The 15,118-nt window shown below is 50.1% G+C and overlaps 2 protein-coding genes across 5 annotated transcripts in view; both read left to right on the forward strand.

Annotated features, from left to right (window-relative positions):
- The window catches only part of TMEM209 (transmembrane protein 209), a 29,464-nt gene extending 19,121 nt beyond the window's left edge, over positions 1 to 10,343 (forward strand). Inside the window, exons 10-16 of one of the 4 annotated variants that reach the window (XR_014026911.1) lie at positions 325 to 450; positions 2,253 to 2,350; positions 2,517 to 2,641; positions 3,185 to 3,299; positions 4,648 to 4,745; positions 6,269 to 6,342; positions 8,704 to 8,982. Coding sequence is in view for 2 of the 4 variants with exons in the window: in XM_081331165.1 (XP_081187291.1) it covers positions 325 to 450; positions 2,253 to 2,350; positions 2,567 to 2,641; positions 3,185 to 3,299; positions 4,648 to 4,745; positions 6,269 to 6,342; positions 8,704 to 8,758 (641 nt within the window). In the remaining 2 variants the exon portion in view is untranslated. Of the gene's footprint in view, positions 1 to 324; positions 451 to 2,252; positions 2,351 to 2,516; positions 2,642 to 3,184; positions 3,300 to 4,647; positions 4,746 to 6,268; positions 6,343 to 8,703 lie in introns of those variants that run through there. The other 3 variants (XM_081331165.1, XM_081331166.1, XR_014026912.1) reach the window with 3 other exon arrangements.
- Positions 10,344 to 14,573: 4,230 nt separating this feature from the next.
- The window catches only part of LOC308669802 (uncharacterized protein), a gene marked incomplete at its 5' end in the record, with an annotated part of 35,505 nt that continues 34,960 nt past the window's right edge, over positions 14,574 to 15,118 (forward strand). Inside the window, one exon of the mRNA XM_081330679.1 lies at positions 14,574 to 14,628. Coding sequence (XP_081186805.1) covers positions 14,574 to 14,628 — 55 coding nt within the window. The remainder of the gene's footprint in view (positions 14,629 to 15,118) is intronic.

Raw genomic sequence — 15,118 nt, forward strand, 5'->3', positions numbered from 1 at the left:
TGGAAAACGGTCCTAAGTCGCTTTTCTCAGTGCCGCTGTAGGTTCGGTCACTAAGTGAAGTGTTGCAAGTTGAGGACCACTTGTATCCCCTCCAGTAACTTAAATAATGTGAAGCGTGGTCCTCGTTCAGCGGAGGTTTCAGCAAGCCCTCGTGAATTATTGTGTCGCAGAATGGAGCGGTCTCGGCGGCTGTTTCCGTTTGTGAGGTTGTCGCCTGACTAAAAGGAAGTCCACAGCTGTCGTCAAAGCCCGAAACTGGGGGTCTTTCCTGATGGCAAAGGTTGCAGTTTCTCTGTCTGGTTTTTTTCTCCCACCCCCCCACAGAGGCCAGCCTCAGCAGTCTGAAGCAAGCCGCTTTGGTCAAAGCCCCCCTTATTCCTACTCTGAACACAATCGTCCAGTACTTGGAGCTGAGCCCAAATCAGGAATATTTGGTAGAAAGGATCAAAGGTAAATGGCTGTTTATTTGTATCCTGCCTTTATTGTTGCTTATGAATAATGCAAGTCAGCGAACATAATCTCATACGCCTTTCTCCTCCTGTTTTCCTCACAACAACAACCCTGTGAGGTGGGTTGGGCTGAGAGTTAGGACCGAAGTCACCCAGCTGGCTTTCGTGCCTAAGGCGGGACTGGAACTCACCGTCTCCTCAGGATTGCCTCAAAGCCACCTAAGTCAGCTTTTGTGTCTAAGGCAAGACTCGAACTCACCGTCTCCTGGTGATTGGCCCAGTCACCCAGCTGGCTTTCGTGCCTAAGGTGGGACTAGAACTCACCGTCTCCTGGTGATTCGCTCAAAGTCACCCAGCTGGCTTTCACGTTTAAGGTGGAACTAGAACTCACCCTCTCCCAGTGATTGGCCCAGAGTCACCCATCTGGCTTTCATGCCTAAGGCAGGACTAGAACTCACCGTCTCCTGATGATTGCCTGAAAGCCACCTAGTCAACTTTTGTGTCTAAGGCAGGACTAGAACTCACCATCTCCTGGTGATCAGCCCAGAGTCACCCAGCTGGCTTTCATGCCTAAGGTGGGACTAGAACTCACCGTCTCCTGGTGATTCGCTCAAAGTCACCCAGCTGGCTTTCATGCTTAAGGTGGAACTAGAACTCGCCCTCTCCCAGTGATTGGCCCAGAGTCACCCATCTGGCTTTCATGCCTAAGGCAGGACTAGAACTCACCGTCTCCTGATGATTGCCTGAAAGCCACCTAGTCAACTTTTGTGTCTAAGGCAGGACTAGAACTCACCGTCTCCTGGTGATCAGCCCAGAGTCACCCAGCTGGCTTTCATGCCTAAGGCAGGACTAGAACTCTCCGTCTCCTCCTGATTGCCTCAAAGCCACCAATCGTCTGGTGATTGGCCCAAGATCACCTAGCTGCCTTTCCTGGCTAAGACAGGACTAGAACTCACTGTCTCCTGGTGATTGGCCCAAAGTCACACAGGTGGCTTTCATGCCTAAGGCGGGACTAAAACTCACCGTTTCCTAATGATTGCCTCAAAGCCACCTAGTCAGCTTTTGTTTCTAAGGCAGGACTAGAACTCACCATCTCCTGGTGATTTTCCCCGAGTCAGCCAATTTGCTTTCATGCCTAAGGTGAGGCTAGAACTCCCACTTTCTTGGTAACTGGTCAAAAAGGGTCCCAGCTGGTGCACGAACAGTTGTAGGTCAAGGATTACCTATGTTCGTGTTTCATGTGTTCATTAAGCGTGCGCTGCTTTCTGCAAAAATGGGCAGCTGTCGAAATTTGCTTAATAAATAGATCCGGGTCCCAATTGCTGTAGTAACAACCGACAACGAAACAAATGAAGACAAGGTGTCTCAGTCCTGACAGCTTAGCATTCATAGCTCAGGCAGTCCTCGACCTACGACCGCAGTGGAGCCCCAAATTTCTGTTGTGAAGCGAGACACTTGTTAAGCGAGCTTTGCTCCGTGTTTACGATCTTTCTTGCCACAGTTGCTAAATGAGTCACTCAAGTCAACAAACAAATTGACTTTGCCGGTCAGAAGGTTACAAAAGGGGATCACGAGACCTCTTCCTCCCCCCCCCCCCGGGATGCTGCGACCGTCGTAAATACGAGTCAGTTGCCAATCATCTGGATTTTGATCATGTGGCCACAGGGGTGCTGCAGTGGGCCTAAGCGTGGGACACGGTCACAGGTCACTTTTTTCCTGGGGCCGTTATAACTTTGAATGGTCGCTAAATGAGCTGTTGTAAGTCGAGGACTTAACTTGTGTTGTCCTTTTGCTAACCGACAGAGCTTTCCCAAGGCGGGTGCATGAGTTCGTTCACATGGAACCGAGGAGGAGACTTCAAGGCACGCAAATGGGATACTGATTTACCCACCGACTCAGGAGTAAGTCTGCCTTGGAGTCCAAAGGCGCCTTAAAATCAGTAGTAGCACATGTATTGAATTCACCGTCCCTTAAATTTTTCACTTCTGAGCAAGGCTGCTTGCAGAGTTGCTGTTTCTTTTGAATCTATTTGTATCCCGTCTTCCTTATTTTTACAAACAATTCAAGGCAGTGAACATATACAACACTTCTTCTTCCTTCTGTGTTCCTCACAACAGCAACCCTGTGAGGTGGGCTGGGTTGAAAGAGGGAATGATTGGCCCAAAGGCACCCAACTGGCTTTCACGCCTAAGGTGAGACTACAACTCACCGTTGTCTGGTGATTGGCCCAAAGTCACCCAGGCGGCTTTCTTGTCTAAGGCGGGACTAGAACTCACCCTCTCCTAGTGATTGGCCAAGAGTCACCCAGGCAGCTTTCATGCCTAAGGCGGGACTAGAACTCACCCTCTCCTAGTGATTGGCCCAAAGTCACCCAGGCGGCTTTCTTGTCTAAGGCGGGACTAGAACTCACCCTCTCCTAGTGATTGGCCCAAAGTCACCCAGGCGGCTTTCTTGTCTAAGGCGGGACTAGAACTCACCCTCTCCTAGTGATTGGCCCAAAGTCACCCAGGCGGCTTTCTTGTCTAAGGCGGGACTACAACTCACCCTCTCCTAGTGATTGGCCCAAAGTCACACAGGCAGCTTTCATGCTTGGTAGAACTGGAACTCGAGTCTCCCAGTGTTTGACCCAAAGTCACCCAGCTCGCTTTCATCCCTAAGGCAGGACTAGAACTCACATTCTTTGTTTCTGAAGTGTCTGACATGGCGCTAAATCTCGCCTTCCTTTCTCCCTCCAGATCATTATGCACGTCTTCTGCACTTATCTTGACTCCAGGTTGCCTCCCCATCCGAAGTATCCCGACGGCAAGACATTCACCTCCCAGCATTTCATTCAAACACCTGATAAACCAGGTAACGGAGGTGGTTTTTTTGTGTTTTTTTTTGTTGTTTTTTTAAAGAGTACAAGCTCGAGTTCACCACCACGATGTGGCTGCAAATTTCGGTCGTTAAGCAAGACAGTTCTTAAGCGAGGTTTGCCACCGGCGTTAAGTGAATCGCTGGGGTTGTTAAATGAATCGTGCGGTTGCTGAGTGGGTCTGCCTTCCCCATTGTCTTTGCTTGTCAGAAGGTCGCGAAAGGGGGGGGGAATCATCACGTGACCTCGGGAACGCCGCAACCGTCACGAACATGAGACAGTTGCCGAGCGTCTTGAATTTTGATCACGTGATCATGGGGATGCCACAACGGTCGTGGAGTGTAAAGGAACAGCCTATTTCACGGCTGTTGGCAACTTCAAGCAGTCATTAAATGAATGGTTATAAACAGAGGACTACCTGGATCTTGGTGCAAGAAGGCTACACTCCATGACTGTTGAATGCTCATGGGAAAATTGATTGGAGTCCTAGTGGACCAGCCGTGTGCTGCAGCTGCCAAAAAGGCCAACACAGTGCTAGGCTGCATTAACAGAGGGACAGAATCAAGATCACGTGGAGTGTTAATACCACTTTACAAGGCCTTGGTAAGGCCACACTTGGAATATTTGCATCCAGTTTTGGTCGCCACGATGTAAAAAAAAATGTTGAGACTCTGGAAAGAGTGCAGAGAAGAGCAACAAAGATGATCAGGGAACTGGAGGCTAAAACATATAAGGAACCGTTGCTGGCATTGGGTCTGTCCAATTTAATGAAGAGAAGGACGAGGGGTGACGTGATAGCCGTGTTCCAATATCTCAGGGGCTGCCCCAAAGAAGAGGCAGTCAAGCTCTTCTCCAAAGCACCCGAAGCAGGACCGGAAGCAACGGATGGAGATTAATGAAGGAGAGAAGCAACTCGTAACTAAGCAGAAACTTCCCGACAGTGAGAACAATTAACCAATGGAACACCTTGCCACCAGAAGTGGTGAATGCTCCAACACTGGAGGTTTTTAAGAAGAGACTGGACAGCCATTTGTCTGAAAATGGCATGGGGTTTCCTGCCTGAGCAGGGGGTTGGACTAGAAGACCTCCAAGGCCCCTTCCAACTCTGTTCTGGACCACCGATTCCCCACGTACACACGGAGATGTTTCTGCTTGCTTAGAGTTGTGTGCATTCCCCACTGAGGTTCTTGGAACACTCGGGCCGATAGCTTTTATGGGTAACCAGTTGGGCTCCACCAGTGGTGATCTGGACGGCATCTGGTTCCATATTGCGGTGGAACTTTGCATTTAATTTCATTTCATCGGGCTGTAACTAAAGCCAGATCTGATCCTTGTCACTCACAGATCTGTCGAACGAGAATTTGTTCTGCGTCTATCAGAGCAGCATCAACCCTCCCCATTACGAGCTGATCTATCAACAACAGGCCTACAACCTTCCCAAGGTAGGAATGTTGCCGCTTCTCTCTGACTTTTCCAGAAGAGAGTGGTTGCTGATCACGGGGGCAGACGGTGAGGATTGATATGTCTCTGGGGTCCTTGGTCCTCTCTCAGCTGGGTGGTTTCCTTGCAGACGTTTCGTGACCCAACCAGGGAACATCATCAGTGCTAGGAGGGAGCGGGATTTGCAGGGAGGAGGAGGAGGATTGTAGGGTCCTTGGTCCTCTCTGAGCTGGGTGGTTTTCTTGCAGGCGTTTCATGACCCAACTAGGGAACATCATCAGTGCTAGAAGGGAGGGGGGGGGTTGTGGAGAGGAGGAGGAGGAAGGAAGGAAGGAAAAGAAGAAAGGAGGAGGACTGTGGGGGTCCTTGGTCCTCTCTGAGCTGGGTGGTTTTCTTGCAGGCGTTTCGTGGCCCAACTAGGAAACCTCATCAGTGCTAGAAGGGAGTGGAAAGGAGAAGGAAGGAAGGAAGGAAGGAAGGAAGGAAGGAAGGAAGGAAGGAAGGAAGGAAGGAAGGAAGGAAGGAAGGAAGGGGGGTTTGTGGAGAGGAGGAGGAGGACTGTGGGGTCCTTGGTGCTCTCTGAGCTGGGTGGTTTCCTTGCAGACGTTCCATGACCCAGCTAGGGAACATCATCAGGGCTAGAAGGGGGAGGGGTTTGCGGAGAGGAGGAGGAGGAGGAGGAGGAGGAAGGACATTTCATGACCCAGCTAGGGAACATCATCAGGGATAGAAGGGGGAGGGGTTTGCGGAGAGGAGGAGGAGGAGGAAGACTGTTGGGTCCTTGGTGCTCTCTGAGCTGGGTGGTTTCCTTGCAGACGTTTCATGACCCAACTAGGTAACATCATCAATGCCAGGAGGGAGGGGAAGGAAGGAAGGAAGGAAGGAAGGAAGGAAGGAAGGAAGGAAGGAAGGAAGGAAGGAAGGAAGGAAGGAAGGAAGGGACTGTGGGGTCCTTGGTGCTCTCTGAGCTGGGTGGTTTTCCTGCAGACGTTTCATGACCCAACTAGTTTATATCATCAGTGCTGGAAGGGGAGTGGGGAAACGTCTAGTACTGATATATTACCTAATAGGGTCATGAAACATCTGCAAGAAACCAAGCTCATAGAGTACCAAGGACCCCACAGTCCTCCTCCTCCTCCTCCTCCCCCTCTCTTTCTCTTTCTTCACCTTCACTCCACAACCCCCCCTCCCTTCTAACGCTGATGAAGTTCCCCAGTTAGGTCCTAAAACATATGCAAGAAAACCACCAAACTCAAGAGAGCACCAAGGACCCCACAGTCGTCCTCTTCCTCCTTCCCCCTCCCACCCCCAATAGCAATGTTTCTCAACCTGGGCCATTTTAAGACGCACGGATTTCCAACTCTGGACTTTTTTTTTTTTAATCGTCATTCTTTAGCAACTCCAAATTGTTTGGGGTAAAAACAAAACGAGGCTCCAGGGAAGAAGGAAAGACGCACCTTGCGACAAGCGCAAACTGGTCAGGCTCTACTTACCTGTTCGCTTTCTTTTCGCCTCTCCTGTTTAGGGCAGAAACAACCTGTTCCACACATTGCTTATGTTCCTGTACATCATCAAGACAAAGGAATCTGGCATGCTTGGGTACGTATCATAGTCTAGATCAGGGGGAGGCAACCTGGGCTCTTGTTTGACTCGTGGACTTCAACTCCCAGAATTCCTGAGCTAGCATGGGGGAACTATGGCCCCTCATGACTCGTGGACTTCAACTCCCAGAATTCCTGAGCCAGCATGGGGGAACTATGGCCCCCTCACGACTTGTGGACTTCAACTCCCAGAATTCCTAAGCCAGCATGAGGGAACTTTGGCCCCTTCACGACTCGTGGACTTCAACTCCCAGAATTCCTGAGCCAGCATGAGGGAACTGTGGCCCCCTCATGACTCGTGGACTTCAACTCCCAGAATTCCTGAGCCAGCATGAGGGAACTATGGCCCCCTCACGACTTGTGGACTTCAACTCCCAGAATTCCTAAGCCAGCATGAGGGAACTTTGGCCCCTTCACGACTCGTGGACTTCAACTCCCAGAATTCCTGAGCCAGCATGAGGGAACTGTGGCCCCCTCACGACTCGTGGACTTCAACTCCCAGAATTCCTGAGCCAGCATGAGGGAACTGTGGCCCCCTCACGACTCGTGGACTTCAACTCCCAGAATTCCTGAGCCAGCATGAGGGAACTGTGGCCCCTTCACGACTCGTGGACTTCAACTCCCAGAATTCCTGAGCCAGCATGAGGGAACTGTGGCCCCCTCATGACTCGTGGACTTCAACTCCCAGAATTCCTGAGCCAGCATGAGGGAACTGTGGCCCCTTCATGACTTGTGGACTTCAACTCCCAGAATTCCTGAGCCAGCATGGGGGAACTATGGCCCCCTCATGACTTGTGGACTTCAACTCCCAGAATTCCTGAGCCAGCCATGATGAGGGGATAAGGAGAGGTTTCCAAGCTGAGCCATGCTGGCTGAGGAATTCTGGGAGTTGAAGTCCACAAGTCATGAGGGGGGCCATAGTCCCCCCATGCTGGCTCAGGAATTCTGGGAGTTGAAGTCCACGAGTCATGAGGGGGCCATATTTCCCCCATGCTGCCTCAGGAATTCTGGGAGTTAAAGTCCACGAGTCATAAAAGAGCCAAGGTTGCCTACTCCTGGCCTAGATAGTTCTGCCCCCGAAGGTAATACAGGTAGTCATCAACGTATGACCACAACTGAGCTCAAAATTTACGTCGCTAAGTGAGGAATTTGCCAAGCGAGCTTTTGCCCCCATTTTACCACTTTTTGTCGCCACATTTGTTAAGAGAATCGCCGCCGTTCTTAAATGAGTCATACGGTTGTTGAGAGAATACGGCTTCCCCCCCCCCCCCCATGGACTTTGCTCGTCAGAAGGTCGCAAAAGGGGACAGCTGACCCTGGGACACTGCAAACCGTCATAAATGTGAGTCAGCTATCAAGCTTCTGAATAACTCGCGTGACCATAGGAATGCTGCAATGGTCATAAATGTAAAACACGGTCATAAGTCACTTTTCCCCCCCAGTGTTGTTGTAATCGTCACTAAATGAACTGTAGTAATTGTGGACTACCTGTAGCCTGCTTTGGGAGAAGGAATGGTTACAGCAGCACTGAAAAAAAAGTGACTTATCACCTTTTTCTCCCCCACACTTAACGACCGCTTGCGGCGTCCCTACGGTCGCATGATCAAAATTTGGGCGCCGACTCGAATTTATGACGGTTTGCAGTGTGCTGGGGTCCTGCGATTCCTCTTTTTGCGACCTTCTGGCAAGCAAAGATTCATTGAACAGCTCTGCTATTAACAACCACGGTGATTCACTTAACAACTTTGGCGAGGAAGGTCACAAAATGGGGCGAAACTCACGTAGCTATAGAAATTTTGGGCTCAATCGTGGACTAGCCTGTATTTGCAAGGAGGAGTTTTAGCAGGTGAGAATTGGTTCATGATCCACGTAATCAGTTTTATACTGAATTTGAATAGGGGCAGGAAGCAAAGAGGTGCAGTAAACGAGGTTTAAACACAATGGACAACTTAAAGACGTGTGGACTTCAATTCCCAGAATTCCACAGACAGCAGTCCAGGGCTACCATCTTTTTTTTCCCCTTTCCTTCTGCTGTATGGTGTTAAAAGTAAAGTGAAAATTAAACCATCCACAGCTAAACAGATGGCCTTTTGAAACCTATTATTTCCTGGTAGTTCTCAAAAAAAAAACAACAACCTACCAAAATATGATTTTGGTGCATAACAGAGATTTTAAAAAATAGAACAGCTTAGTGGGGGGAAAATGGATCTTGTCTCTTGGGGGCCTCCCCCGAAATTCATCACACACGTCTCATTTTGCATGGTTTTATTTCTAGCTGGAGAGAATTTGTGAAGTCTTTGCTCTGCTGTGAAGCTTTTTTGTGATCTAATAATAAAAGGGTGTCATTGTCTCTTCACAGGCGGGTCAACCTTGGACTATCCGGCGTGAACGTTCTCTGGATTTTGGGAGACTAGCTGATTTTCCAGCCACAAACTCTTTTAAACTCGGAGAGGATAAATTTTTCCCTCGGAAGAGAATTTACCTACGAGATTGTACTGCCTTGAATTTCACTGCCATACAAAGAGACCGCTGCTTTATTTTTATTTATTTGTTTTACGACAGTGGAATAGTAAAAAAAAATTGTTTTTAATGCCATTTCTACGCAGGAGGTTTAAACAGAAGGAAAGCTTAATTTTTATTTTGATGAACTGAATGGCTTTTTTTGAAAATTTGGGATGACGTCAGCCTGAAAGTTTGATGAAAGGTTTCCACTGATCAATCTGGAGCCCGAGCCACAAATCACGCTCTATTGAACAAAATCCAGAGTCCCTAAAACGTACTAAGGATTCTTGCTTCTAGACAAGCAGTATATTTAAAGAATAACACTAATCTCAAATTCAGAAAAGGATAAACAAAAATCGGGATCCTGCGCAGTTTGGCTTCTCTTCGCAAAGGTAAAGCTAGCACACAAAGGTGTTAGTATGTTTTCTTACTCTGCGTGCGTGGTTTTCCGGTGAAAATACTAGTCATTCCCAGAGCCACATTTTAGATCGGTTTTGCTTTGAGAACACTCCAAAAAATTATTTTAAAAAGTTGAACAGGATTTCAGTTACACAGAGGGGAAAAAACATTTTCCCCCTCTCTGACGCACAATGAAAGAAGCAACGTTGTTAGAGAATAAGACACATTTTTTTCAATAGCTATGTGTTTCTCAAGTTTAAGATAGGTGGACTTCCAACTCCCAGAATTCCCAGCCAGCATAGCTGGCTAGGGAATTCTGGGAGTCCCCCTATCTTAAACTTACAAAGTTAAGAAACACTGGCCTATAACAGAACATACAAGAATGCCTGCTATACAAACATTCACACCCCTGAGCCTGCAAGTGGGGCGGCGGCGGGGGGGGGGAGGGGAACCACGTAGCTCGTTATGGACATCTTGATAAGAAAATCCTACAATTAGTTAATTTTCTTCCAGAATGTCCTCAAGTAGACCTCACTTAAAGAGCGGAGAAACAATTGCTTCTTTTTGTCACCCCAAAGCGAACATTTTAAAACGGGGGTCTTCAAACCTGGCCCTTGGATGACTTGGGGACTTCAACTCCCAGAATTCCTCAGCCAGCGTGCCTGGCTGAGGAATTCTGGGAGTTGAAGTCCACCAAGTCATCCAAGGGCCACGTTTGAAGACCCCCCATTTTAAAACTTTGCCTCTTTACTATAGCAGCCATGGGACCTTGCCAAGTTCTGTTCAAAGCAACTTTTTAAAAGGTGTTTGTTTTTTTGCTGATATTCCATGGAAAGGTTAGCTATTTTTTAAAAAAGAAATATTTTTTTTTGCTCCGCGTCTTAAGATGTCCAGGGCTGCAAAAGGCTGATTGTGTCCTTGCTTGTAAGTAAGGCTTTTGCTCAAGTTGCCTTAACTGTTTGGGTCTGTCCATTGTGTTAACACAAGAAAGCTGTGTTTGCCACTGGGGGAAAAAAAATACTGTTTTGTAATTGTGGGTCTTCCTTTATCCATGCCGAGTTTTGGGGGGGATGATATTAAATAGAATTATTTTGTTTATTCTCATCTCAGCGTTTATTTGACCCCTTTGCTTTCCCGCTGTTTCTTTCTGATCTTTGTGCACTTAAATCCTGACCTCTTTTCCATGTGTCCCAAAAGCAGGAAGTGAACTGATCTGCCGTCTTTAGCCCATACAGCTAGTCCTCGACTTACGCCGATCTGTTTAGTGACCGTTCAGCGTTACAGAAGCACTGGAAAAAGTGACTTGTGATTCAGTTTCATACATAACAACCATCGCGGCACCCCTGCAGTCACCTGATCATAATTCAGGCGCCTGGCAAGAGGCATATACCATACTTACGACGGTTGTACTGTCCTGGGGTCGTGCGATCCCCTTTTGCGACCAGCATCCGACAAGCAAAGTCAACGAGGGATGCCAGGTTGTTAAGATTCCCTTAACAATTGCAGTGGTTTGCTGAACAGCTGTGGCAAAAGAAGGTTTACCGCCGTGGTGTTCACTTAATGACCTCCGTTGGTCTCACGGGTGACCCGTGTTGTGATCGTGTCAGAGCATGTACAGTCTTATTGCACTGAGATAACCCAGGAGTAAATAACAGAAAACAGTGGTGTATATTAAATGGTGGTGTATATTACACTTATCTACAGCAGACATGTAAAACCTGCAATGTCACGTGAAGTCGCGCAACGTATCTGGACTTTTTCCCCATTGCCGGCAATAGGGTGGGCGCAGTGGCTGGCAGTTTGACATGCCTGAGTATCGTACACCGGGAACAATATACATACACGTAATACAGCAAACTCCAACACAGAATAGTTACAGCAGGAAACGGACGAGAGAGAGAGACACACACACTCTGGCAAAAGCCTTTCATTTTATACTCAGGCTGTTCAAGGGACACAGACCCTGCTGAGTCATTCGTATCATTGCATCATCCATCTTAACATTACATCACATCATTACATAAGCTGTTTAGCTATTAATACCTTGACAGATCGTCACGACTTACAACCGTGATCGGCAGGCTCACATTACGGTCGTAAGTAGAGGACTACCTGTATGCTGCCCTTTTGAACAGGCATCCTGTAGCTCCAGGTGGCAAAGCCCTAAACGTTGGAATCCTCGGAGGCTGCCCACAAGCACCAATACAGGTGGTCCTCGACATAACGACCAATTTTTTAGTGACTGTTCAACGTTACAACGGCACTGAAAAAAGTGACTTATGAGCATTTTTCACACTTACATTCCCCCAGTCACTTGATCAAAATTTGGACGCTTGGCAACTGCCTCCTATTTACGATGGGTCGCCACGTCCCCGGGTCACGTGGCCCCCTTTTGCGGCCTTCTGACCGGCAAAGTCAGTGGGGGAAGCCAGATTCACTTTTAACAACCGGCTTACCAAGCTAACAACGGCAGTGATTCCCTTAACGACTGCGGCAAAGGTGGTGAAACGGGGCAAGATTCAGTTAACACTCTCACCTAGCAATGGAAAATTTGGGCTCCGTTGCAGTCGTAAGTCGAGAACTAGCTGTCATGTCCAGGACTGGATGGCCCTTCCCCACCCCAATTTTTTTTAAAAAAAAAAAGGCTTAAAATACTTTTCTAAATGGGAAGATGAGATGATCAGGCTCTCGTGGTTCGCGTTAGGAGATACGCTGCTGCAGCCGTAAAAATTGAAAATATTTGGGGGTCTGGATGGAATCAACTGAATTCTGTCCAATCCATTATCTACACATGATTTTTCTAAGATGCTGACTCAACCTTTCATAAGCAACTTGAATTTTTGGAGTTTTATTACATAAGGTGTTGTCCGTCCAGCGCACTTTCCACCTCAAAGTCCTCGACTTATGACTGAAATGGAGCTTGCCCATTGTGGCCATTGGGCCGTGAGGCTTGTAAAGCGGGTCACCCGCATGGCTGACCTGATGTTGCAATCTTTTTTGAGCGGCCGTCGTAAAATGGGATGCCGGCATTCGTTAAGCAAACGACTAATAAATTAGGTAGGCAAATACACTGCCTTTTTTTTCCTTCCTAATTTGCTTGAGTCGTTAATTAAGCAGATTGAGGCATTCCCTGCCTGAGCAGGGGGGTTGGACTAGATGATCTCCAAGGTCCCTTCCAGCTTTATTATTATGATTATCATAAGGTTTGTTAACGCAAATCGATTGGAGGCTGTGGGGCAATTTTTGAAGAAGTCAACGGGGGCTTCCTGCAAAAGGTGGTCAGGTGGCTGCAAACAGCAATAAATGCTGGCCAGTTGCTAAGCAACCGACATGCGGTAAGTCACGTGAATGTCGGAACTTCAGAACCAGAACTTCAAAAGTCCCAAGTATCCTTGGAGGATTCTCTTCCTGTGTCCCCAGTCTTCTGGTTCACACCTTTCAAAAAAAGAAAAGAAATTAAACTAGGTTCAATGGGGGAATGTATCAGCAGTAGTCACCACCTCCGAATGTTGGCTAGTGCTGCCCCAGGTTTGTGCCCCCAACTTTTGCAATCAACTCCACTGAACGTCACCTTGGTAAGGGAGGAAAGACTGATCCTGGCCAGGTGTAATGCAGGGGTGTCCAACCTTGGCCCCTTTAAAGACCTCTGGACTTCAACTCCCAGAATTCCTCAGCCAAACGTCTGCAAGGAAGCAATCAAACTCCTGCTCCTGTCCACACACCTCTCTCCCTTCCAGCACTGATGGTGTTCCCTAGTTGGGTCATGAGACGTCTGCAAGGAGATGGCTCAGAGAGCACCAGGGACCCCACACCACTCCTCTTCCTCCTCTTCCTCCCTTCATTCCTTCTTCCCCTTCTCCTCCTCCTCTCTGCAAACCCCCCTCCCCCTTCTAGCACTGATGACGTTACCTAGTTGGGTCACGAAACGTCTGCAAGGAAATAGCCAAACTCGGGGAACACCAAGTCTTCCTCCTCCTCTTCCTCCGGGCAAAGTGCTACCTACAGTACAAGCAGAAAGTTTGTTAACACGCTGGCTGGGTTAACACCTTGGGCTGAGCAGCAAGGATTCCACACTCCTCCTCCTCCTCCTCCCCTCCCTTTCATTCCTCCTCTTCCCCTCCTCTTCCTCCTCCGTCCCCCCCCCGAAACCCTTGGAGCACTGATGGTGTCACGTAGTTGGGTCATGAAACGTCTGCAGGAAAGCCACCCGGCTCACAGAGCACCAAGGACCCTGCAGTTCTTCTCCTTCCCTTCCCTTCCCTTCCCTTCCCTTCCCTTCCCTTCCCTTCCCTTCCCTCCTTCCTTCCTTCCTTCCTTCCTTCCTTCCTTCCTTCTCCTTTTAGCACTGATGATGTTACGTAGTTGGGTCATGAAACGTCTGCAGGAAAACCACCCAGCTCAGAGAGCACCAAGGACCCTGCAGTTCTTCTCCTTCCCTTCCCTTCCTTCCTTCCTTCCTTCCTTCCTTCCTTCCTTCCTTCCTTCCTTCCTTCCTTCCTTCCTTCCTTCCTTCCTTCCTCTCCTTCTCCTTTTAGCACGGATGATGTTCCCTAGTTGGGTCATGAAACGTCTGCAAGGAAACAGCCAAGCTCAGAGAGCACCAAGGGCCCCACAGTCCTTCCTCCTCCTCCTCCTCCTCGCAAACCCCCCTCCCTTCTAGCACTGATGGTGTTACCTAATTGGGTAATGCAAGGTCCGCAGGTCAACCACCAAGGTCAGAGAGTCCTCCTCCTCCTCCTCCTCCTCCTCCTCCTCCTCCTCCTCCTCCTCCTCCTCCTCCCCCTCCTCCTCTCTGCAGCCCCCCCCTCCCTTCCAGCACTGACGATGTTCCCTAGTTGGGTCAGGAAACGTCTGCAAGGAAACCCAGCGGGCTCAGAGGGACCCACAGTCAGTCCCAGAGACCCCTGAGCTGCCGAGATTTTTTCCCCCTCTATCGGTTTAATTGGATTCGATTGGGAAACGCCCCCCTCCCCCAGCACCCCCATCTCCTTCCCAGAGGGGCGAGGGGGGGGGCAGGCAACCCAAGCGCAGGTCGGGCAGCGGAGGGTCTTCCCCTTTCCACGGCACCGGGAGCAACGCCAAGCCCCCTGCCCGGCTCCGCGCCGCCCCCCCCTCCCCCTCCTCCCCTCCTCCTCCCCCCCTCCTCCTCCTCCCCCTCCTCCTCCCCCCCTCCTCCTCCTCCTCCTCCTCCCCCCCTCCTCCTCCTCCTCCAGCCCTGCCTTTAAAGCCCCCGCTCACACGTGCCTGCCTCGCCCGGGAGCCCAGACCCGCCCCGGCTTCTTTGCAGCCGCCCCAGCAGCAGCAGCAGCCCCGCGGCTCCCTCCGGCCATGTCCCGCGAGTGGGAGCTGGCCAGCCGCCGCCGCTCCACGCAGGACGGCTACGGTGAGTAGCGGCGGGGAGGGGTCTCCTCCTCTTCCTCCGTCTCCTCTTCCTCTTCGTCTTCCTCCCCCGGCCCCTTTGCCTCCCTCGCTGCCCGGCTGCCGACCGCGGAAACTCCATCCCACGCTCGCCCCCCACCCCCGTCTTCCTCCCCGGGACTTCAGCGCCCATCGGCTGCTGGCTGGGGATGAGGGGAGAGGGAGTCCGGCCCCAAGGGAGGGGTGGGTTGGGGCAGCCCGCCTGTTTGCGAGAAAGGTCCCTGGCCAGCAGGGTGGGGTGGGCGGCTGGGAGGGAGGGGGTGGCTGGGAAGGATGGGGTTGGGAGTCCTGCACCCAGCAGGAGGAAACGGGTGGGTGGTGGTGGGGGATGGGGTTGGGAGTCCTGCACCCAGCAGGAGGAAAAGGGTGGGTGGTGGGTGGGATGGGGATGGGAGTCCTGCACCCAGCAGGAGGAAAGGGGTGGGTGGTGGGGGAGGATGGGGATTGGGAATCCG

This window comes from Vipera berus, assembly GCF_964194415.1.
Source record: "Vipera berus genome assembly, chromosome: 6".
In the NCBI taxonomy this organism is placed as follows: Eukaryota; Metazoa; Chordata; class Lepidosauria; order Squamata; family Viperidae; genus Vipera; species Vipera berus.